At 47.3% G+C, this 23,538-nt stretch overlaps 3 protein-coding genes across 4 annotated transcripts; 1 reads left to right on the top strand and 2 right to left on the bottom strand.

The window, feature by feature from the left end:
• Positions 1-7,392: 7,392 nt before the first annotated feature.
• ankrd34ba (ankyrin repeat domain 34Ba) lies at positions 7,393-8,982 on the top strand. Its single transcript, XM_026298101.1, has one exon. The coding sequence runs from the start codon at positions 7,393-7,395 to the stop codon at positions 8,980-8,982; it is 1,590 nt and encodes a 529-aa protein (XP_026153886.1).
• Positions 8,983-10,116: 1,134 nt separating this feature from the next.
• oclna (occludin a) lies at positions 10,117-15,750 on the bottom strand. 2 transcript variants are annotated; one of them, XM_026298389.1, is made up of 9 exons: positions 15,698-15,750; positions 15,090-15,239; positions 13,979-14,636; positions 13,728-13,895; positions 12,136-12,263; positions 11,368-11,553; positions 10,995-11,166; positions 10,775-10,816; positions 10,117-10,679 (listed from the first exon to the last, which is right to left on the bottom strand). In XM_026298389.1, exons 2-9 carry the CDS (start codon positions 15,137-15,139, stop codon positions 10,581-10,583), a joined length of 1,503 nt encoding a protein of 500 aa, XP_026154174.1. In that variant the 5' UTR covers positions 15,140-15,239; positions 15,698-15,750; the 3' UTR covers positions 10,117-10,580. The 2 variants fall into 2 exon arrangements, with proteins under 2 accessions (XP_026154174.1, XP_026154175.1); XM_026298390.1 differs by having other exon boundaries at positions 15,629-15,702.
• A 245-nt stretch (positions 15,751-15,995) lies between these two features.
• marveld2a (MARVEL domain containing 2a) lies at positions 15,996-22,771 on the bottom strand. The gene is given in 10 exon segments (XM_026298104.2): positions 15,996-17,063; positions 17,479-17,529; positions 17,954-18,125; positions 18,516-18,673; positions 18,759-18,794; positions 19,188-19,408; positions 20,061-20,607; positions 20,609-20,994; positions 21,722-21,780; positions 22,562-22,771. Coding segments are annotated over 8 exon segments (1,674 nt in total). The 5' UTR covers positions 20,978-20,994; positions 21,722-21,780; positions 22,562-22,771; the 3' UTR covers positions 15,996-16,943.
• Positions 22,772-23,538: the final 767 nt, after the last annotated feature.

Genomic DNA, 23,538 nt, shown 5'->3' on the forward strand with positions numbered 1-23,538 from the left:
CGCAGCCAGACGCGCGCCGCCCGAGCGCACAAGGAACGCCCCCAGAGCGCAGGTGCACGGAGCGCGTGAAAAAGTGACAGGTGAAAAGTAATAAATGAAGTTCAGAACTGAACAGGACGAAGGTTCAGGTACTGACCCTTTTACGTCCCAGGACTGAACCTGTCCCACACCAGGACTAAGTTTTCTGGACCTCCCTGTAAATAGTTGAACCCAGTGGTGGTTTAAATAGCTGGAATTTCAGGCGTTTATTTGAGGTTTTGGCTCATTAATCTGCATCAATATCTGTGGTATAATAATAAACTCATTCTTCTTCACAGATTAACTGTTGTACAAACACACACACACACACACACACACACACACACACACTTAAAAATAGCAGAAAAGCAGAAGTTTCTATTCCAGTAAATTGCTGATATGCTTCAGGAAATGGGTGTTTGTTTTGAAACTTTCATTCAGCCTGAAAGCACAAACAGATGTTGTAGTGCATTAATAGACTCTGTGTGTGTGTGTGTGTGTGTGTGTGTAGACAGATGTTATATGTGCACATACAGCTAAGCTGCCACACACTCCTGTACCCACACTGCTCTGTGCACAATGTGACGGTTGTATGGAGAAAGTTGTGCAGCGGAGTGTGTGTGTGTGTGTGTGTGTGTGTGTGTGTGTTGGGGGGGGCAGCATCTGGACATGCATCACATTCGGCCCACAGACCAACAACACCACACTACAGTGCTGCTCTAATCTCTAATCGGTCACTTCACTGTGACGAAGCGTAACCTGCTCAGCTTTCATTTGACACTCTATCATGTGACTCTCCCAGTCCAGGCCAGGGTGCCGCAGAGACACAGGCACCGACGGCAGTACTGACGGAGAACAACCAAACCCGTGCGGTGCTGATCCAACAGGACACGGCTCCTGACCCACCTGGACTCTGAAAGTCCCACACAAACACACGTGCTCAGCTGCAACACAACAGAGCTGGAGAGATGAGACTGCACAACAGCAGAGAGCGAAAAGTAAGAACACTAACAAACCCCAACCCCAAATATTGATGGTAAAGCAGAGGGGACGTCTGACAGACTCACTGTAGCCTGTAGTCAGCCTGGACTGACCCTTTAACATTTGGACTTTCCCAGACTAACCATCCAGTCTCTCCTGTCCTGACCATACTGCAGTTTCCACACACAGACGTTGACAGTGGACGTGTTTAATCCGGGTTTTGTAGGTAAACGGGCTACTATAAAGTCTTGATGAGCCAACACAGTAACTACTGAGTTTAGATTAACCTCAACCTGTCACATCTCATCAGCTCCACAGCTTTAGAGCCACGTCTGACCCCTGCATCCACAGGCGAACTGCAGCAGCTCTGACCAACAGAAAAAGGAAACACTGCGAGGTGAGAGCAGAAGGCACGGACGCCAAGACGCTCATTGGATGGATTATCACAAAAACTCTTCACTTCTTAGAGGAAAATCTGTTTGAGCTGCAGCTCAGTCAGATTGATGTGCTCAGTGTGAGGCAGGTGGTCCAGGGTGGGGCTTTAATAACAGACACAACCAAAGGAGTACACTTCATGGTCCTGTGCACAGTTTGTGTTGTTGCTGCTTTTTCATCCATGACACGAGATGTGTGTTGTTTTGGAACAGCACCTACTGCATGTGGAGCCTGACAACACCCAGAGTCCTCCACAGCCCTGCAGTCTGGTGGTCTGCAGTCAACCGGCCCAGTCCTCCTTTGTCTTTGTTTCAGCTTCTTCAAAAACAGGACCTGTGCCATCTGTGAGGAGAGAAATAGAGTTTCCAAGCCGGTGCTGATGTGAGAGGTGGGGTCCTGTCTGGGGACGCGGCTCATCAACGGGTCCCTGGTGGTTTGTCTGGAAAACCCCTGATCTCGAGAGACACGGCAACAAGTTCATGTTGAGGACCAGAAGGATCAAGAGTAAATACACTAATTACAAGCCACACTGGCTTCAGACGCCTTCACTGTTCACACACGAAGGCAAAACATCTCATTAAAAATATCAAAAACCCTGGACAACCTGAGCAGACTCAGCATCTTCTCTATCTTTATTACAAACTTCACTTTTTGCATTTTGTCGTGCATGTCAGCTTTACAGCCGCTGCTCAATGCTGATTTAAAGCTGTTTACACATCAATGCTATGAATCAGGAGCGAAACCAACATCAATTTATGTGAACACATCGACATAAATTCATCCTGTCTGCATTAATGTGTTAAAAAGGACTTGTGTGTATATTCTCTTAGAGAAAACCAGTTCAAACCCTGCTGTTAGAGCTGAACCAGAAAAATCTCCAAATAAAAAACTCAGAAGTGTGTTTTTTCCCTAAGAGGGCAATCAAGCCGCAGCCTGGTTAGTCATGATGGCTAAACATACAGTCCCGTGGGTGTCTCCTGTTTCCAGCTGAGAGTACTTGTTCACAGGGCTCATTTCCATCTGAGCAGGGAAAGTGCAGGTAATAGCTGCTTGTTTTGCTGCTGTACATCACAATATAAGGCTGGCCAACATTTCTGAGGCTTTTTATACCACAGAGGGTCACTCTTCAGATTAATACCTTCAGGGAAATACATGTTATTACCTGCATCTCTTACATATTCAACAGGGCAACACACCTTTATCCTAGACACCAAAATAAAAGAAGGAATAATTTGACTTCAGCCCTCAGGTCCTGTGACTTTTATATTAGGAAATCATCAAGTGACTATAAGTCCAGTCTTTTGTAATGACATATCTACCTGTGCTTTCTATGTGCCAGTCGTCTGGGCTAAAGAAATGACACTGATTTATTGATTGGGACATATAGTGAACAGACACAGAACAGAAAATACATGACAACTATTGGTGTTTCCTTCATCCTGCACCTTCTGGCTGCAGTCAGCTAGAGATCTGCTTTTCCATTTGTCAGAAGAACCAACTAAAGCTGAACTGTATGAACACACATTTAAATGAAAGGCACAGATGAAATGAGTTTATCTACTGTAACGTGTTGTGTTTAAAGTCAGACAGACATGACGCCACTTTGAAAAACGTTCACGTCAAACAATAAAAACCTTTTTCAGCTGTGTGCTGTCCGAGCCCCCGAAGACCTAAATCAATCCGACTGTGGTGAGATGCTGACATCTTGTGGTCGAGTCCTGAATCTCGCCGTGAAGTCACGGGTGTTGTTGCTATGGCGACAGCAAAGCGATGCAAACCTTGCACCACAGTCTTGGCAATTAACAGAAACACAAACGCACTTTATTGAGGATTCACGTTGAGATCACTGAACTGGGGTCAGTGTTTCTTTCTTCTCAGTCACATCAACAATAACCCAGTCAGCTAAAGAGGCATCTCTCCATTCTCACACTTTATATTAAAATAACTGATGTGTCCTGCATGCAAAGTGTGTGTGCAGGCTCTTAGTCTCACACAGGTGCACACACACACACACACACACTCTCCCACACAGCCAGAGAGCAGTTCCTCCAGCACAATTACAACAGTTGCCGTCATCTGGCCTCCTCGATAGTTGTCATGGAGATGTCATTGATCAATAAAATAATTTTCCTTTCTGCAGGTAACTAAAGAAAGTGCTGGAAGATAGTTTCATAATTAATAGGCAAGACAATGAGACCTGCTGGGTTGCTATAGTGCTTCAGCCTCTGTCAACCTTTCCTTTCTGCCTCTCTGCAGCTCTCCCAGTCTGCTCCCGCTGTGACGGACTAACCAGATCTCAGCCTGACGACAAGCCTGCATCACTCTCCCATCATCACAGACTTTGTTGAGGAGCAGACGGTCTGAGAAACCTTCACTGCTCCACACACACATCAGCTCAGCACTGGCTGGACACAGACCTGCAGCCGGGCAGTAAATGTCTGCGGGGGACGACCGATCCTGACTGACGCCTGGTGAGTGATTCAGACACACGGCAGCAAAATGCTCAGTCCTCCAAAACTTTGCACTTGAATCTGAGAGAATCAGCTGGAAGACACTGACTGTATGTATGGGTGATGTGAAGCTACGTCATGGGTGAAAACATACAGTAAATTTAACCATGTTGCATGATGCAGCATTTAAACATTTCTGACACACACACACATCAGTGGGCTCTTCTGCTGGACGAGTACTGAGCGACACCTTTCTAGGTTCAAGTGGAGCTGTGTGTCCTCGAGCTGCAAAGCTGTGACCGGTCTGCAGGCAGGGTGGACACAAAACACTCTGCAGTTTGTGTGTTTGCACCGTGCAGGTTGTGTTAAGGCATCAGCTGGAAGGGAAAGCTAGGACTGACTAGAGTATGAGGATACATGTTGCACCCATGTAGGACAGTTGGCTCATATGACTCTTGGAGAGAAGTGTGTGTGTGTGTGTGTGTGTTGTTGTTACTTTAAGCACAAAGAGCTGCTGTGCAGGAGGAAGATCTGCAGCCTGTTGTTGTTTCTCAACATGACGTCCAAATAAAATGTCACCAACAGTGAAACTAAGAACCAGAACGAATCAGGCTGAGCCAAAATATCACAAACTGTATCTGCTGTCACTGAGATGCTTTGATTTCATGCTGCTTTCTACTCCAGCACATTTCAGAGGGAGGTACTGATCATTTTACTGCAGTACAGCAATAGTTCCAGATATGACGCATTAAACCAGACAGTAAATAAAATAACCTGAACCTGCTCCTCAGTCTTAGCTACAGCAGTAAAATGCTGCTGACATGTGCTTGGAGCTAAATGCTAACTGGAATTAGACTCTAATTAGACTTAGCTGAGTGTGTTAGCCTGCTAACATTTGCTCAGAGAAAAGTTCTTACAGTCCATCCTGATGGAAACAAGAACGTTCAAACTCAATTTTATTACATTTAATCAAGTTCAAATTACAGCCACACTCATGATGGCAGCAGAAGAAAAGTCAGACAGTTCACCTGTAAAATGTGTTAATTGTAGTTCAACAGTTAGTGGCTGAAATATTTTCAGTGTTAGACCAACAGTCTTTCAAACTAACGTCATCGTCTACGTGTCAGAAAAACAGCAACACACTTTCCAATCTCAGACTGATACAGGCCACAGTAAGAGCCGAGCACAGTCCTGTACAGTCCTGTATAGACCTGTACAGTCCTGTACAGTCCTGTATAGTCCTGTACAGTCCTGTACAGTCCTGTATAGTCCTGTACAGTCCTGTACAGTCCTGTATAGACCTGTGCAGTCCTGTACAGTCCTGTATAGACCTGTACAGTCCTGTACAGTCCTGTACAGTCCTGTGCAGTCCTGTATAGACCTGTATAGACCTGTGCAGTCCTGTATAGTCCTGTGCAGTCCTGTATAGACCTGTATAGTCCTGTGCAGTCCTGTGCAGTCCTGTGCAGTCCTGTACAGTCCTGTGCAGTCCTGTACAGTCCTGTACAGTCCTGTACAGTCCTGTACAGTCCTGTATAGACCTGTATAGTCCTGTATAGACCTGTATAGTCCTGTACAGTCCTGTATAGACCAGTACAGTCCCGTATAGTCCTGTACAGTCCTGTACAGTCCCGTACAGTCCCGTATAGTCCTGTACAGTCCTGTATAGACCTGTATAGTCCTGTACAGTCCTGTATAGACCTGTATAGTCCTGTGCAGTCCTGTATAGACCTGTATAGTCCTGTACAGTCCTGTATAGACCAGTACAGTCCCGTATAGTCCTGTACAGTCCTGTACAGTCCTGTACAGTCCCGTATAGTCCTGTACAGTCCTGTATAGACCTGTATAGTCCTGTACAGTCCTGTATAGACCTGTATAGTCCTGTGCAGTCCTGTATAGACCTGTATAGTCCTGTGCAGTCCTGTATAGACCTGTATAGTCCTGTATGTGTGTTAATGACACAGTGAGTGTGCAACAATAAAAAAAAAAAAAAAAGGCTTTCAGCCTCCACCTCGTCTGTCAAACACGGTGCAGATGGTATGTCGTCTCTGACGTGTGATGTGACGGCAGCAGAACGATGCAGAACAAACCAGAAAACATGGTCGGTGCAGACCAGAGCCTGATTCATGCACCTGAGAGCTCTGAGGGCCAAACTGGAGGATTAGGAACCAAAGTCTAAGCAGTAGTCCCCCAGTTAAACCTGAACACTCTCAGCCTTTGACAGCAGTTATTTAATGTCTATTATTTCACTCTGCTACAATGACCCTGGTGATGCTATCAGGCCTGTCTTTGACCTGTTTTTATGCAACAGTACAATGTTTGTTTTTAGTTTGCCACCTAAAACTCAGGGACTGTGTATATAAGGGCCTTAAAGACCTTGACCCCCCCCGGACAGTCCTGATTCTGTGTTTAACAGTTTTTGGACAGCTCAGTATCAGGCTGATGTTGGTTGGTTTTAGTCTTTAGTCGTCTTATTGATAGAATGAAATCTGGATACTGCAGCAGGGGCTGCTGGGTAAAGCCACACAGCACTGTATTTATTTATTACCAATGGAAACTGGAGCATTGCTAATAGCAACACATTGTATGAAAGCTGAGTGATGAAGGGCACTGACCATTAGGAGCTATTCCAGGTGCACAGTGCATTGGACCAGGACAGTGACACACACTGCAGGTTTGGACAGGAAGCTCACCTGGACAGTCTGGGAAACGTTGAATCGACGATTTTCCGCTTTTCGTCATTGCCGTTCCAGCCGCCCTGCAGTTTGTCCAGTACACACCTGAGACACAAACACACACTGAGTGACTGCTGCAGTGTTTTGTAGCCCTGCAAAGACATGCTGAATAAAACCCTTTCTCTGTTTCCAGATGGAATTACTTTGTGTGTGTGTGTGTGTGTGTGTGTGTGTTTCATGCCTGTGACTCATGCAGGAAAACATCATGTTACTGTCTGAGACATTGGTAACAGCCACTTTATCAAACCAAGGCCAAACAACACAAAGGCTGATTGAAAAGGGGGCTGGATGATCTGGTGCTGCAGAGGACAAGCACATGAAAACTAACTGCTGAACAGATTCATCTGCATCTACATTTATTTTCTATTGGCGAGGCATTAAAATGACTGAAGGTTGGTCTGTTACAGGAAGTCATGAATAGATGTGATGCTTTAGGACACTTAGGACAGCTTAGACATCCAAACAACAAATATACACTTCTCCCAAATCAGTCAAAGGGGAAAAACCTCATGATGCCACTGTGTCAGGGGGACGGGATTAATAACTGGGATTAATAACTGATGCAAACATGGGGAGGAATGGGAACATGGGGAAAAATCCAATGTATAAAATCTACTGAAATGAAAAGGGGGATTCCTTGAGTAATGTGTGTGAGCACCTTCTGAATTAAAAAATGACTTGGGGCTTGTCTGTGAGAATAGTTTTTCTGCAGCTGCTCCACTTAAAGTGTTGTGTTGTTTTCCACAGAGACGGCTCCTGCTGAACCGAGCGCGATGCAGGGAGAAGGCTGTAATTCTGGGCTTACGATGGACTCAGGTAACCCCTTGCTAAGAGCGGTCTTCCTCCGTCGTCTACGACTCACAAGGCTGCTGCTGGAGGGAGGGGCTTACATCAACGAGAGCGACAGCCAAGGCCAGACGCCCCTGATGGTGGCCTGCAGGACCCAGCACGTGGACGCCCAGAGCGCCAGCCGGGTCAAGCTGGTGCAGTTCCTCCTGGAGAAAGGAGCCGACCCCAACATCCAGGATAAGGAAGGCCGCGCTGCGCTGATGCACGCCTGCCGGGAACAGGCCGGCCCAGAGGTGGTGTCTCTGCTCCTGGCCAGTGGAGCAGACATCAGCCTGGAGGACCAGTCCGGAACATCAGCGCTGGTCTACGCAGTCATGGCTGGAGACTGGAAGGTCCTGAAGCTGCTGCTGGACACATGCAAGGCCAAGGGGAAGGAGGTGATCATCATAACGGCCGACAAATTCCCATGTGGGAAACTCAAAGCCAAGCAGTACCTCAGCATCCCTCCTCCGGACCAGACTGACAAAATGACAACAGCAGATCCTGCGTCTCCCTCTGATATTCAGCTCATCACCTCGCCCCAGTGCACCTCCTCTTCCTTAAGTCCCCCAAAGCCTGTGTTCTCCTTCAAAGATGCCCAGCCCTGTGGGGTAAACTCCCATCCATGCTCCCCTTCACGGTTTAGAGGAGTGGGCCAAGCGGCGGCAAACGGACTGCAGCAGCCCCTCCTGAGGCTGAACTCTGAACCCTGGCTAAAGATTCCGGCTTCTCTGCTCACCCGGCATCATCACACAGGGTCATCCTCAGAAAACAGGCAAGACATAAACCAAACAGAGGATCTCTGCTTCAGAGTTCCCAGGCTGGACGAGGAAAGCTGCACCAACTCCACAGCTGACAGCTGCAAGTGGCATGAAGGGAAACTGGAGAGGAGTAAAGGACTGGAAGAACACACGGTCAGACAGAAGATATCCTTACCCGGGCTCATGTCCTCCCACTCTGCCTCCCACCCTAACCTGCACTCTGAAAACCTCGGAGCAGAATCAGTCACCCCCTCTTCCTCCCTTTCTGGGCCCAAAAACCCTGGCCCCCCATTTCACAGCTCGTCAAGCCTTCACAGCATCATCCAGAGGCGCAAGTTGGGCTCCGACATCTACAGCTCTGACCCTCAGCTCGCTGTAGACGCCCCTGAGGAGACCCCACTGAGAGCAAGAGACCCAGCAGAGGGCAAGAGGTTCACCCCCTCACGCTGCTCCAGAGAGTCACTGCCGACCTCCGGCCCGAGCAGGAGACTGCTGTCTGGGTACGAGCGCAGAGGGTCTGGTGCTTTCTTACTGGACCACACCTCCCAGGCCAGGCCCAGATCTCTTCCACCTCTGGCCCTCAGCTCCACCAACACTCCCATCCCCAGCATCTACAACCTCAGCTCTGGTGCTGGAGCTGCTTTCTGTGAGCAAGAGTCCGGCCTGAAACCTTTCATCCCCTCTGCTCCTCCTGGACAACCCAAAGAGCTGACCAGGAGGATGCTGCTGAGGAGACACTCGATGCAGACCGAGCAGTTCAAAACCACAGCCTGAAACACAGCTGGAAAAAAAGCTCCTCCGTGTGTGTTCATGTGAAATCTGTCGTCCTGTGGTGTAAGTCTGTGGTGAATCCAGTGAGGGAATCCAAAGAGGATAGATTCAAACAACAACATACCGTCCTGTAGTTGCCCTCACTCTTCCCTCCAGCTGCAGAAGAACCTTGTCCTACATGTCAACACTGTGCTGAACCACAAGCATTTGCCACATGCAGCATGAACTTGTAGTCGTGTTTCTGGTCACTTGGTGCACGTGAGTCCACTACTGGCCTTTCAGCTCCGCTTCACTGACCCCTGAGAAAAACCTCCAGCTGCTAACGCTCCACACTGCAGCGAGTCGCTAACTGTGTCTGTGCAAACTGTAGATTTGACTGAGACATTTGTGTCAATGAGCCGAAAGACAGAACTGAGGTGACACATACCTGCTGTTTTCACATCATCATTACACCCATTGTTCATGTGAACATGTTGATCAGTGAAGCTCCAAACACACATTACAGAACGTAACATATCACATAATGTTTCTGTTAGCTCAGCTACCTGAGCCCCCACGTGTACAGAACAGAACAGGCCTTCAGCAACACACCTGCCAACCTGACACTCACTTCATGACCTCAGACAGTGTTTACCTGCAGAGCCAGGTGAAGACTGTTTCTACACTTTGTCCATCTGATCCATGTCAAGAGCTGCAGCAGCTGCAGGTCTTCTTCTTCTTCTTCTTCACTGCCTTTCCTGGCACTGTTGTTGGCTGCATTTCTAGTTCTCAGGTGTGCTGCTGCCACCTGTTGATCAGTGGAACCTTCACCTGCAGACAGGTGACAGGTGTGTTGCCTCACAGGGAACCTTTAATATAAATGTGACTGTCCAGTCGGTGTGTGGAAAATCAAACACATATGAAAACACAATGCACAGAGTTCACTCGTTATTTGCTTAAGCAAAGATGCTGTCAGTGTTTGAGATGGCACAATAAATAAAATATATGCTCACTGTGTAAGAAAAGCTAAAAAAAAGTTTAATAAACAATTTTATTCTAATCAAAATGTATCATAAATCACTGTAAAAGATTATCATGCATTAAAGGTGCACAATAACCACCTGAAAGTGTTTTAACAGCCATAAAGAAACACACAGAAACACACAAGTGAATTTACTTCCACAAACTGTTAAAAATATTCAAAGTGTCTCCCCACATATTCACATGCTGATGAAAAACCACGAAGGTGTAAAAATGAGGATTAAAAGACAATAGAAAAACAATCATCTCATGTCGAGTCATTTTACAGCCATTAAAAATCTGATTAGGGATCAGTTTGGATTCACTCCACAATCTACTAACACAAGTCTGCTCACATCACAGGAGGAGAAATAAATACATGCAACAGTCTCTAGGGATCCTCAACACACAGGAACATAACACAGGACAGAAAACGTGTGTTCTGTGTTTCTAAAGTACATCAGCTCCAGACTGTGGAGATTGACTGGAGTCGGAGGTACCAGTTTGTGTCCGTGGTCCAAAAAGCTCCTGACAGCAGGTCCAAACCCGATTTAGTCCCTTCTGTCCCGTCTCAGACAGATGTGCGATCCCCACGGAGCCACTCAGGCCCGGCGGTCAAAATCACTCACCATCTTCTTGATGTGGTTCAGTTTGGACTTCAGGTATTTACACCTGCGCCTCTTCATCCGATAGTCTGCAGACTGTAGGGACAATCGCAGGAATGAAAACAATCGTCTTATAAAAAAATCTGCACTCTCACGTCTTTAACGGAGGTCTGCCAAATTACCACACATACCTTTTTCATGTCCTTTATGGTGTTGTACTCATCCAACGCATCCTGTTACAGAGCAAACACACATTTCAAAATAAAAGCCTTCAACACAATAAGACTGCACAGATTTTATTTTCACATATCCGTCAACACGTCTGTGCGAATTAGTTCGACTGGTTCTGAAAATCACGTGAAAGAACGTAAAGCAGCGAAAAGATAAACATCCAACTCCGTCTGCTCTCACCAGGTACCGAGGGCTTCCCTCCTCCAGCTCGTCCAGCTCCCTGTCCACCTCCGACAGCTTCTTGTTGATGGCGTCCAGCTGCGCCTGCAGGTCTTTGTACTCCTGGTGCTCGCGGTCAAACTCCCGCTTGTAGTCGTTGCGCTGCTGCTCGTTTGTTATCGGAGGATATTCGCTGAAGGTGCAAACATGAGGGAGAACATTTTAAATTAAGGAAGTCAAACAAATGTCTTCTGGAGTCCAAAGTTAATACTTTCTAATAAGATAGTTCTACTTTCATTTAGATGAAGTAAAATACGCAAGTGTACTTGAAGTACTTTCGTAGTATTTCCACCTTTATCTGAATCTTCCACCACTGTGCGTCTTTAAGTCCTACCTGTCAAAGTCGTCGTCGTCCAGCTCGTCTCCAGACGAGTTGTAGTCCGTGTCGTAGTCGTGTCCGTCGGCACGCTGAGGCCGACCTTGGCGTTTCTTTCTGGGCTTTCCCGTCGAGCTCGACACATCCGAGTTCCTGCTGTAGGGAACGCCGTTCTGCAGCGGCACGGCCTCTACGACTGAAGGCCTGTAGGTCAGACGACAGTTACAGGGTTTTATAGACACATGTAAACAACAGGAACTAGTTTGTCTGTGCTGCTGCTGCTGGTCGACTAGTTTTTAAAGAGAAAACAGAGTCTGCAGTGCGATGACAGCCGAGTAGTTCACACAGTTTCAGTGGGAGGAAGTAAAACGCAGCCTCATTTAGCGAGAATGAACAGAAAGGTCAACTTGACTTCCTCTTCACGTGTGCACCTTCATTTTGCTTCCTCGTCACCACAAAGGTATTTCACACAGTTTCACTGGTTCGTGCTTTGCAGGTGAATTTCACCTCCTTGTTTAGACCTCAACTATTCTGACTGTCCTTCATGCATTTGGGTCTTTTCTCAGCACAAACCGCTGATTCTCTCTGAGTTTCATCCCTTTGGACAGAAAAGCATTTGATTCTCTAGTTTCTTCTATTGTATAAACCACATGTATAAACAGACATGACCATAAACTGCTGCTGCAGCATTAACACGTACAGTACAGTTCAATAATATATGACGTTATTTAAATATATTCTGATGTTCATATTTATGCTGGTGCAGCTCAGGCTCCGGTCACTCACACGGGGGTGTCACTGTAGGGGGGTTTGTCATAGTTGCTTTCTTCGTCCAGGTAACTCCTGGATCCTCGCAGCTGGGCAGGGTAGTCCGCCATGGGGACCTCATCAGGGGCAGCGGACACGTTGTTCACCTTCAGGTCAAAAAAAACAAAACAAAAACCCAAACAAATATTAAAGGATCCTCTAGGTGTCTGTTACAGTCTGTTAAAACGTGTTGGAGCGAACGACGTGAGGACGTCACATTGTCTTTGTCTCACACACACAAAAGTAAATTTAATATCAAAAACAAAGGAAACACAGGAAACACAGGAAACACAGGCGTCTGAACGACAACTGAAGAAGAGAGATTGTTCAGGTGCCCCCACAGGAGCCAGGACAGCTTTGGTTTAATCAGGTTGGTCAAAACAAACACAAACCAAAAACAGGCTGTTCTTCTGATAAAGTAACACTTTAATATAATATGTTGGTTTTGAGCCGCTGGGTCTCTCACGACTTCTTTAACAGACCAATCAGTCAAATATTAAAGGAGATAAGAGCCTTGGCCCTAAAATACGTGACTTGCTGCTGCTCCACAAGAGAAATGTGATGTTTATGCAAATTCCAGCTGCGCCCAGACGAAGCGACGAGTGTCTGGATCTTCATCTTCCCCAGCTCAGGTATGAAGCCTGCACAGACTCGTCCTCTGGAAGTATGTCACAGAACTGAGCTGTGCGTGTTTCTGCTGCAGCCTCAGCACTTCCCGCCCTCTTGTTGTGGTGTCGAGTGTGTGCGAAGGCAGCTGTGCCGAATGGCACTGGGACTTCCAGGTAACCACCAGCATCAGAGCGTAACACAAGCAACCGCTCGTATTTGTCGTTGGGCTGAATTTATGACATGCCAGCATGAGATAGAAACTGTGTTTGTGTGCAGACCACACCTTGAAACCAAGCAGGCAGAAATCAGCAGCTCATTGCTTCACGCTTCCCTTCCCCCGCCGACAAACAGGCGACTGTCACCAAACTGGTCCAACCACTTTGGCCGATACACCCTCAGAAACGTTCCTTTCAGCCCTGACGGCTCCTTCTGGTTTTACCTCAACGGTGTTTAGAGCTGAAACTGTCACCAGCTTGATCAAACAGCCACGTAGAATGACCTGGATTTTACTGACTGACTGTCAGTGACAGAAAATAATCAAAATGCCTCTTTCACCTCCCATGAACCAAGGTGGCACCCAGACATGTTCAGTTTTTTGATATAAAGCAAAGAAAAGCATTAAATCTTCACATAAAGAGGCAGGAGCACATTTATGTTTCTCGAGATGTCGTCGGTTCGATCCCCAGAGCAGCAGGTTTAACATCAGGGTGGTACAAATGGAAAGGAAACACCGACCTGAGGGGATAAAGGATTTAAACTGCTGCTGACTGATTAGCCTAAATTAGGTTCTGCCTCCTCGAGTCAATCAACAAAATGATCATTTAGACCAACAAAAGGTTCTCAAGAGTCCAGTCTGATCCGATCAAACTCATTATGCTGTTCAATCTAAAAGAGGAAAGCAGGAAACCGTCACGCTGCAGCAGCTGGAACCAGAGACTGAACAACAGCTGGCGGTCACTCACCCACTCCTCCACCCCGTTAGGCGCCTCCACCTCGTCCACCACCTTCACTTTCTTCCACAGGATGTTGCTCTTCCCGTAGCCTCGGATCTTCTGCCGGGTCTTGATGGCGAAGACCAATATGATGATCAGAGCGGCGGCGACCAGGAAGCCCAGCACGCCGGCGATGGCCTGTGATGGAAACACACCGGGTGAAAAAAACAGGCACAGACACAAACAAGAAATGAAAATCCAGGTTGGCTGAGTGTGTTCACCTCCTGCGGCTCCAGCACGCAGTAGTGGTACAGGTACTGGTTGACGAACACGCCCGAAGTCTGCGGCTGCTGGTACTGGGCGCACAGGCCGGCGATTTGCATCCCGTAGACCGAGCCGTAAGACTGAGCCATGGGGTTCACCGCCATCAAGTACACTATGGAGGCCACCAGTATCAGCAGTGCCAGGAACGCACAGATGATCACCAGCGCCAGGTAGAACCTCCTGCTCTCGCACAGGCTCTGGTGGGACACGATGATGATGAAGACGGCCAGGCCAAAGATGAAGATGATGGCTGCCATGGCAATAATGAAGCCTTTGCTCGTCCGGGGGTCGTTGTAGTTTCCTCCGAGTTGGCCGTAGCCGTAGTTGTTCCCCATCCCGTAACCACCGCCCCCAAAGCTGCTGTACCCGCCGCCGCCGTAGCTTCCTCCTCCATACCCTCCTCCGTACCCTCCCCCGTACCCGATGCCGTAGCCAGACAGGGCTCCCTGAGCGTCCCACGCCAGCGTGGAGGCAACGCACGCAAATATTCCCACGCACATGATGATGATCAGGATGGCCATGATTTTGATGATGCCTGGTGGAGACGTCCAGCGGTAGAAATGCTGGAACTCGTCATCCGGGTAGTAAGAATACGCCGGCTCAGGAGGGACGTCACTGAAAGAGGAAAGACCACTAGGAAACACCTGACTTTCATAATAAAAGCACAAAATCAACCTGAGTGTATGTATCTAATCAAATATAACATGAGAACAAGTTAAAATCAACAAAACATCAATAAGTTGGTTTCACAGTCGAGTTCAATGTCAGAAACAGTAAATGAAAGTGTCAAAATAATCGACTATATTAACGACATCTCATTATATATGTTATTTATATTATTTTATAAAACCCAGTTTGTTATTTTCTAATTAACATGATCCAAGGAAACATCAGCGACTCAAACTTGAATATTTGAGTCTAAACAAAAGAAACTTAAATTATTTTCTAGAAAACATGACAGACTTTTTTTTCCTACACTAAAATATTTGACTATTTAATTTTCCACATTTCAGCAAAGTTTAAATGATCAATACTCGATCGACTGGGTGAAAATCCAAAGACACTCACTCATGGTTGGACTCGTAGGGAGGTGGGCTCTCTTTGGGTCTGGAGGACATGGCTGCTGGATCCACCCCTGCTGCACCGTGAAGGTGAGAAGGTTGTTAGCACAGACTTATACAGGAAATCAGCCTGTGATCAGCTTCAGTATTGATGAACCTGCAGAGACAGAAGTGATGCTGTGACTCCACAACACAAATATGTTCAGTTTGCTGCAACATAAAAACAAGGAAGAAGCTCAAACTAGAGATTTCTTGGTATTTTAACTTGAAATAAGACGATTATGTTTCTATCAGTCAACAAACTGACCCACAATTAACAGTTTGGCTCAAATACAACAGATAAAATACCAAACTGTGAGTTTAAATGTCCTTTTCCAGGTAAACACACTTCACTCCTCTTCAATCCTCTCCGAGTCTTGGAATCTAACCCTTTGTAGTCACAACATTAATGAGTCCAAACCACCTGTAGCTGTTTCCTACTTCATCTCACACTGTCAACACACCGAACATCCTCATTTAATCAATAATCGGGTTTTAACAACGCACCTGTTTGACGCAGCTACAGGTGAGACGGTACTTGAGTCTACAAAACAAAACGTAAGTCGACGCACTCACCTGTCGCCGTCTCCTCTGCTCTCTGCCTCACCTGAAACTCTGTGCTGATTAAAAACAACCCATGCCACACCTTGGTGAGCCCAGCTCCCCCCTCCTTTAAGCCCCGCCCCACGAGCAGGTGTCACGTGACCTAGTTACAGCAGACAGGAAGCCCTGAATTTACCTGAAAACGCTTCAGTGAGCTGGCTTCGCTGTACGGAGTCCCGCAGCAGACAAAAAGCAGGAAATACGTAAGAGATTCGGTTTGTAGTGAAATAATTGAGCACAAAATCATTTTTCTGCGGTTTGAATAGCTCATTTTATTCTAAACGTATTTACATGTTTTATTTTCAGTTTGTTTTGGGGCTAAACAGACCAGACTCAGGGAAAAAACAAAGAAGGAACCAGGAACCTTAATGTCAAAAATTAACATTCACTTTCATCTTCGTGTTTCAAAGGCTGAAACAAAGATGGACTTTCAGTCTGTAAATGATTCATCAGCTTCAGTTTTTTCCTGTATTTTAAACTTTATTTCCCTTGTCCAGAAAAACAAAATGATTTCTGTGCTGATGGAGGAAAACACAAGCAGAACTGGATTCTGAGGACAGAAAGCACCAAGTCATCACTCAAATCATATAAAAATCATTTACAGCTTAAAAGCTAAAACTTCACGATGCAAAAATAATTTGAGAGGATAAAGTTACTTCAGCAGTGACACCAAAGCACAAACTGCTTCATCTATGAAATGGTAGAACAAAAAATACAACAGAGTTTTTAACATTCAGCTACAGGACGTGAACATTTCCAGACACCTGTCAAACAGCTGCATATTCTGGTTTTCAGATCAGGCGGGGAAGTGAAATCCTTGTGGACGCTGACGACGTGTCAGGAACACCTGATCTGAGGCGCCACAGGAACAATGAAGCATGTTTCACGTTTCTTCTCTGAAGTGACGGCGTCTCCCACCAGTCCCAGGACAACCAGAGGGTAAAGTCGCACACGTACAGAATCAAACCAGTGTGAAGGAGGATTTGGACATTTTGGTGAGAAGACCCCCCCCCCCCCCGTATCCTCCGAAGTGTCAAACTGCCTTTGAGTATAAAACCTTTGGTTCGACTTGTGGCGTCGACGAACACAAGACAAACAAAACTGCGAAGTGTTTGTTCACAGACGGATTTAAAAGACGAAGCAGGCTGCAAACCCCCGTCGGGCTCCGGACGGTTTCACCAGCAGCTGGCAGCAGTTCGGCGTTCGAGTCCCGAGACGCTCAGCTGTATCCGTCGTTCCACTCCATCACCTTATCATATTCCTGGATCTTCTGTTTGATGTGAGACAGTTTGCTCTTCAGGTACTCGCAGCGCTCCTTCTTCTCCATGAAAGTCGGGTCCTGGGGCGGCAGAGCACAAACGCAACAAAATAAGAATCTGGTTCAGGTTTGATTGAAAAGAAAAGCTGAGACACCACCAGTTTTATGGACTTTTCATTGGATTTGTTATAAAAATCTCATCTCTAAGAGCCGCTGGCTGCTTTTTGTTCTGAACTGTAGTTATTCTGATTATTCTTTATATTTATTTTCATCATCAAACTCACTCAGATGAATCGACACTATGAATTTGTTGTATTATTCATTTCTATGGAAAGTGGGAGATGAGCTAACAGACTTTAACCAAGTTCTCTTTGGGTGTTTGTAGCTTTAGTGTTTCTCTCTGTGCTCGTCTCATTTCTGACCTCAGACCAGCAGATTCTTATGTAACTCTGAGCAGCTACAGACAGTTCATGGAAAACACTGAGGAGAGGCTCACATTTTTCTTCTTCTGGTATTCCTGCAGGATTTTGTTAATGCGTTCAACCTCCTGGAAATCGAGACAGAGAGTGTGAGAGTCACACAGTGCAACCACTGGACAATATGAAAATGAGCTGCAATGACCATAAAAACAGAAACCGGCTGTTTGGCTGGAGCGGAGCAGGAATTCAAGGGTGGAGGGGAAGCACAGCGGGATCAGGAAATACAAACAGAGGAAGTTAGAGGAAGAGGAAATGAGGCACATTTAGCAACACAAAGACCGAATGGTATTCCAGACATGCAATCAGTCTCTGTCCGCAACATCGCCGCTCCCACCCTAAACCAAACACTGCTGGAACATGCCCAGTGTGGTTGAGTCTGGGCAGAAGTGACGCAGAGTCTCAGAGAGAGGGAGGGTGAAAGAGGAGCTACAGGGAGAAAACACAGATCGGTTTCTGTTATTGATGTTATATCAGGGTTATTATTCTGATCACCATCTGGCTGGTGGGGTGCTGGGGCAGACTGCGCATCATGGCGTCCATCTCATCAAACCTCTTCAGGGTGACCTGCACCTCCGAGTGCAGGTCTTTGTACTCGGCATACTGGTCGTTGAACACAGCTCGGTACTGGTCCCGCTCCTCATCCGTCCGGATGGTAGGGTACTTCCTGCGGGATGGAGGGAGACGGTCGCACTGTATTAACATCACGGGGGTTTAACGAGGAGCTAAAGGAACCAGACAATCGGCGTCGGCCAATAATCTGATCGATACATTGATCGTTTTAAAAGAGTCTCAGGCTGCAGTTTGTTTTTCTGTAACAAACTGAATAGTTCTGGCTGATTATCAAAGAGACGATGTCGCCGTCTCCTGTTTTCTTCTGCTGGGCCCGACCAGTGTTTGTTGTGCTTTAACTGTGTCAGGGTGATTCATGGGAAAACACCAGCTGCTCATTCTGCAACTCCACATTTCAGTTTAGTCTCTAAGACACAATCATCTCACCGCTGATAATACAAACAGCTGTCAGCTGCAGCCCGACTACATCGTGTGTCGTACTTACGCTATGTAGTCCGGCACAATGACGGGCTTGGGAATGTGTCCTGAAGGTATGGCTCCCTGTAAAACCTTTGCTGCTGCTGCTTTTGGAGCGGCCTGGATGGGAACGACGGAGGAACCTTCCACCTGTTGTGGAACCTTGTGAGCAGCAGCTGGACCGATCTGAGGAGACAGAAGTGAAGGACTGGGATTAGATGTGGACAGGTCTGGCTGCCTTGGGGGGGTTTGCATTGAACAGGATGCTCACCAGTGACTGTGCAGCTCGTAGCTCAGAGGGCTGCATCTGTGCACGGAAAACAAACAGGATATAAACAAACAGAATCGGTATAAGTTGATATTAGAGGAATCATTCTCACGTTTCCTCTAATGACAGATTTAATGCTCACGTTATATCTTGTCCCTTTAATTCGTACATAAACCGAAGCCACAAACTTCACACTGTGGTTGGACCTGGGACTAAGTCTTGGTCCAGGCTAGCCACTTGCCATAACGCTAAGGTGAGCTATCTCGGCTAAGCTAATGCTGTGGCTTCATATTTACCCAGCAGAATCTTTCACAAACTGTTTGTTGTCACTAAAGTAACAGATGATGCTGGAACAATCCTCAAGGCTTTTCAAGAACTCCTGAATCCCAGGACCAGACCCTACAAGCCAAGCACGTCCAGCTGGGGTCTTACCTCGAGGCCGTGCCTCGCCCGGTACCTGCGGGCAGCTTCGTGCCTCCACAGCTTGAGACACACCAGGGCCCCGATCAGGTAAACCAGCATGGTGACAAAGAGGAAGATGATGGCGGCAGTCTGACCCGCCTCTGTTCTGCAGAACGCCCCGTTGATGCCATTGTTGAACACGGGGTAGTAGCAGAGTCCTCCGCGGGTCGTGTCGTTCACGTACACAACTCCTGGAACATGAGAAGCGAACAGGTTAACGCAGTGTAAAAAAAAAAGACGTGCAGCTTTTTCCTCTGGTGGGATTTAATTGGTTTCGTTCTTCCAGATACTCGTCTCTGACACTTCCACAGTCCCAGAGGCTCAACTGAGATGAGACCGCGTTGTTTACAGAGGACTTCCTGTTTGTGTCAACAACTGTTCCCGCCCCTGCTCCCGTTGCCTAGCAACTAATGATGGAGCCAGAGGTTTTGATTTTGTTTTTGTTGGAGAACGAGAAGCTTCACCATCAGCCTGAGATTATTCAGGCCCCTTGTCTTTAAATGTCGTTATCGATTTGACTGAGGTTTGATTAAAAAAGTGATGGTTCAGCACTTGTGCTTTTTGTCACTAGTGTGCAAAGAATGTTGGGATATGTTGAAGGAGCCTCTAACACGGGACAGGCTTACCGAGCGCTGTGACGCCCTCAGCTTTTGGATAAAAATGCAAAAAGCCTTCGAAGGTCTGGGCCCTTAAACTTTGCACTGTGTCTCCTTTTGCTAATTGAGTGGCAGCCATGGACCCCTCAGTCCCTCAGTCCAGCACTGCCAGGGTCCATGACAAATGACTGGAGTAAGGAAGCAGCTTTAATCCTGGACAAACTCACCCAACATGTTTGTTTCTCACCTGCTGCCATGTAGAGCAGGGCCAGAGCCAGGTTTATGGTGAACTCGGTCAGAGGCCACCAGTTGGAGTCCAGCAGGATGGTGCGATAGTACATGGTCATCCCCAGCACCAACACGATCACAGTCACAAACCAGGCCAGCCCCACCACCACCAACACAAACGGGGTCTTGGGGCCTGTGTAGTAGGCCCCCCCGGTGCCGCCGCCGCCAAAGTAAGCTCCTCCGTACGCTCCTCCAGGAGACGAGTACCCAAACATGTTGAACCACTCGTTGTCTTTGTGGACGTAAGCGCAGACGCAGGCGAACACAGCCGCTCCCAGCAGGAGCTCCACGCAGCCCAGAATCCTCAGCAGCCCCGCCCACGACTTCATGTAGGCGTAGCGCTGATGGTACTCCTCCACCCGCTCGCTGTAGGTCAGGCCTGTGCGGTAGGTGTGCCCTGACATGGACTCCTGGGCGTCTTGTTGTTCCAGAAGCTCCTTTCTGGAGTTGTAGCTGCCACCGGAGCCGCCATAGGGATCCCGGTACGACCCGGGGATAGAGGGCGAGTGGGGGGGGGGAGCAGCGCACGCCCTCGGTCGTGCTGTTGTTGTTGTTGGAGGAGGTGGGCATAGACCACTTCTGACTGCTGCGGTTGCTCCCTCTGAAGAAGTTCTTCCAGGAGTCGGGGATGAAGCGGTGGACCGGTTTGATGTCGAGGGCGGGGTCGGCGTTGTCCTCGCTGCCGCTGGGATCGAACTCGGGGCCAACTGGTGGCTGGTCTGGCAGAGGCGGAGGTGGGAGGGGGTCGGCGCTCTGAGCGGCTCTCAGAGGCTCCAGATTGTAGGAGTCCTGTTGGGGCTCCTCCGGTACCTGGTCATAGTAGGGCGAGTGGCGGACACGCTCAGGGTGTCCGTGAAAGCCTCCTCCATAGGACATGAGGATGGTGCTGGTCCCTGAGAGCACATGCAGGAATAAGACCCTGATCAATCACTGCTGACACTTTATTTCCATTTATTTGACTCATTGATTTAATCACAGAACATCCAAAACATCCAAAACATCCTCTGGTTCCAGCTTCTTGATTAACATCTTTTATTTATTTATTATTATTGGAGACAGACAAGAAGGAATTTGAGAGGCTGGAACCAGGGACCTTTTGGCATTTCTGCTCAATAAATTCACAATTTTCTGTTTATAAAATGAGTGTTTTTCATTTGACCTCCTGACACATCAGTGAAATCACAGAGAGAGTTACGACAAAGAGGAAATCTAAAAAGGAAGAAGCCAAAAGAAGGAAAAGTCCCGACTGATGGGAAATTAAAAGTCAACATCATCACTCATGCAAAATCCTGTCATCCTGAAACCAGCAGTAACACACTGAGCCCAGCTCCCCACAGCAGACAGCCTTCGGTGAGAAAAGATATCCCAGAATCCTCCATGCACGATGAGTCAAGAATGCATTTTTGTGCTGCGGCCGAACCAGGAGCAGCCGGACTCCCCGCGGCTCCGTTAGCGGCTGGTTGTTGTGTTGAAGCTCCACTTACCCAGCACAAAAATACAGTCCGACACCAGATCAGCCCTGAGCCCGGTTCTTTCACTGGATTTGAGCTTGAGAGATTAAAAAATATGAAACGTGCTTCAATACCTCTTTTTCACAGGCAGTCACTCAGCACGACTTACATTGGCTGCAGCTCAGAATGCAAACCTGGTACGAGCAAACACAAGAGCCGAGGAATCACCTGCAGAGACACAGACGTCAGGATGAGAAGGTGAAGGTGAAGGTGAAGGTGAAGGTGAAGGTGACCTGCTCACGTCTCATCTAAATAATAAATTCATTATTATTCACACATCATCATTTTGCATCGGCTCCTCAGAGAATATCTGACATGTTCCCCTAATAACAGTAAAGAGGAATAAAGTCTGATCTCTATAATGATCCTACTGCAAAGTAAACCAGTGTTTATTAAAAGTGCGAGCAGACTGTGGGGTCCAGGTCTCACTGACATGGATCTGAGTCCACTTGTTTACACTGTTGGCAGCTTTGTTTTACCACCACAATAAAAGCTCTTCACCATAAAACGCCACAATAAAAGTATTTAAGTACTTCCCTATGCGGCGCAGTTCAGTCAAAGCGTGAAGTACCATGAAAACTACAGTAAAAGTACTCGGTGAGTACTTCAGAGTACCCGGAGCCTGTGGCCGCAGCTGGCACGCAGCCAGAGGGCTCGGTGAGAAAAACGGACCCAAACCGTTTGTTCCGGTCGATTTCACGGTGTTTTCTGACGTTACTGTGTCCAGCGACGCTGCCTGGCTCTTACCGACTGGTTCTGTCCGACGTGTCGCTCTGGATGACTGTTTTTTTTAACGCATCTAGTCACGACGGCGAACAGACAAACTTGGCCCCTGACGCTGTTTGTTTCGACATAAAACACGAGTTTAAAGTCAACGAACCGGATACGAACAACCCGTGAAGACACGAACCGGCTCCGCGGACCCAAACCCGGACCACAGGTCGCCTACCTTGTTGTCTTCCCGTCCTTTTCCTCTTCTTCTCTTTCCATTTCACTAATGTTCAACCGCAGGTTCGCCCCGAGCCCCGCCACGTGACCTGCCCATCCCTGTGACGTCACGGACACGGAGGAGCAGCTCACCTGTCGCAGGGGGCGCACCTGAGGGCGCCATGAGCTCACGCTGAAACCAGCGGTCGCACCTGCAGTCAGGTGACAGGTGCAGGCAGGTGATGTCATCAGGCCGACACGGCGGAACAACTGGGTCATAGAGAGACAACAACAAAAACTATAAGAAACCAGACCAAAGACACGACTGTAACTCAACCCTGCACACATTATTGTATTATACACAATAATATATATTATCATATTATTCACTTACTGTGTTTTCTAAAAAACTGTTTTTAACACCGGATATAATGAGCATGGACGGATCACTGGGCACAGGCCCAGGGGTCAAAGGGGTCAAACTGTGAAGGGCCACAGAAAAAAACGATGTAAAGCAGCAAAAATAAATAATAAAACAGCTCAAACGCTGCAAAATGACAAAAACCACAAAAAAAAACAACATGTAAATAAAGGAGCAACGTGAGACAAAGCAACAACAGGAAGTAGGAACAATACGGACCTTTCACACGTCTGACGATCCATCCATGATAGTAAATTATTAATCAATAATTATTAACGATATATTAATGGAACTAGTTTAACTACTTTAAATATGGAATTGAACCTGCAGTAACTCTGCATCCAGATGTAGTGGGAGTAAAATATGCAGTATTTCCATCTGAAACGCAGTACAGGAAGTACAAATAAATAAATAAATAAATACATAAAGGCTGAAGTGATTTCACCCTGTACTGACCTTCTGTCGTGGTTGTTGCACACGTGAACGTGCACCGTGCACGGAGGCTGCAGCTTTTCTTATCCTGCATGAAGTCAGACACTGACAAGTCACAGCAGCTACAACACTGAGACTTTGTCTTT

The sequence above is a fragment of the Mastacembelus armatus genome, chromosome 12 (genome assembly GCF_900324485.2).
Source record: "Mastacembelus armatus chromosome 12, fMasArm1.2, whole genome shotgun sequence".
In the NCBI taxonomy this organism is placed as follows: Eukaryota; Metazoa; Chordata; class Actinopteri; order Synbranchiformes; family Mastacembelidae; genus Mastacembelus; species Mastacembelus armatus.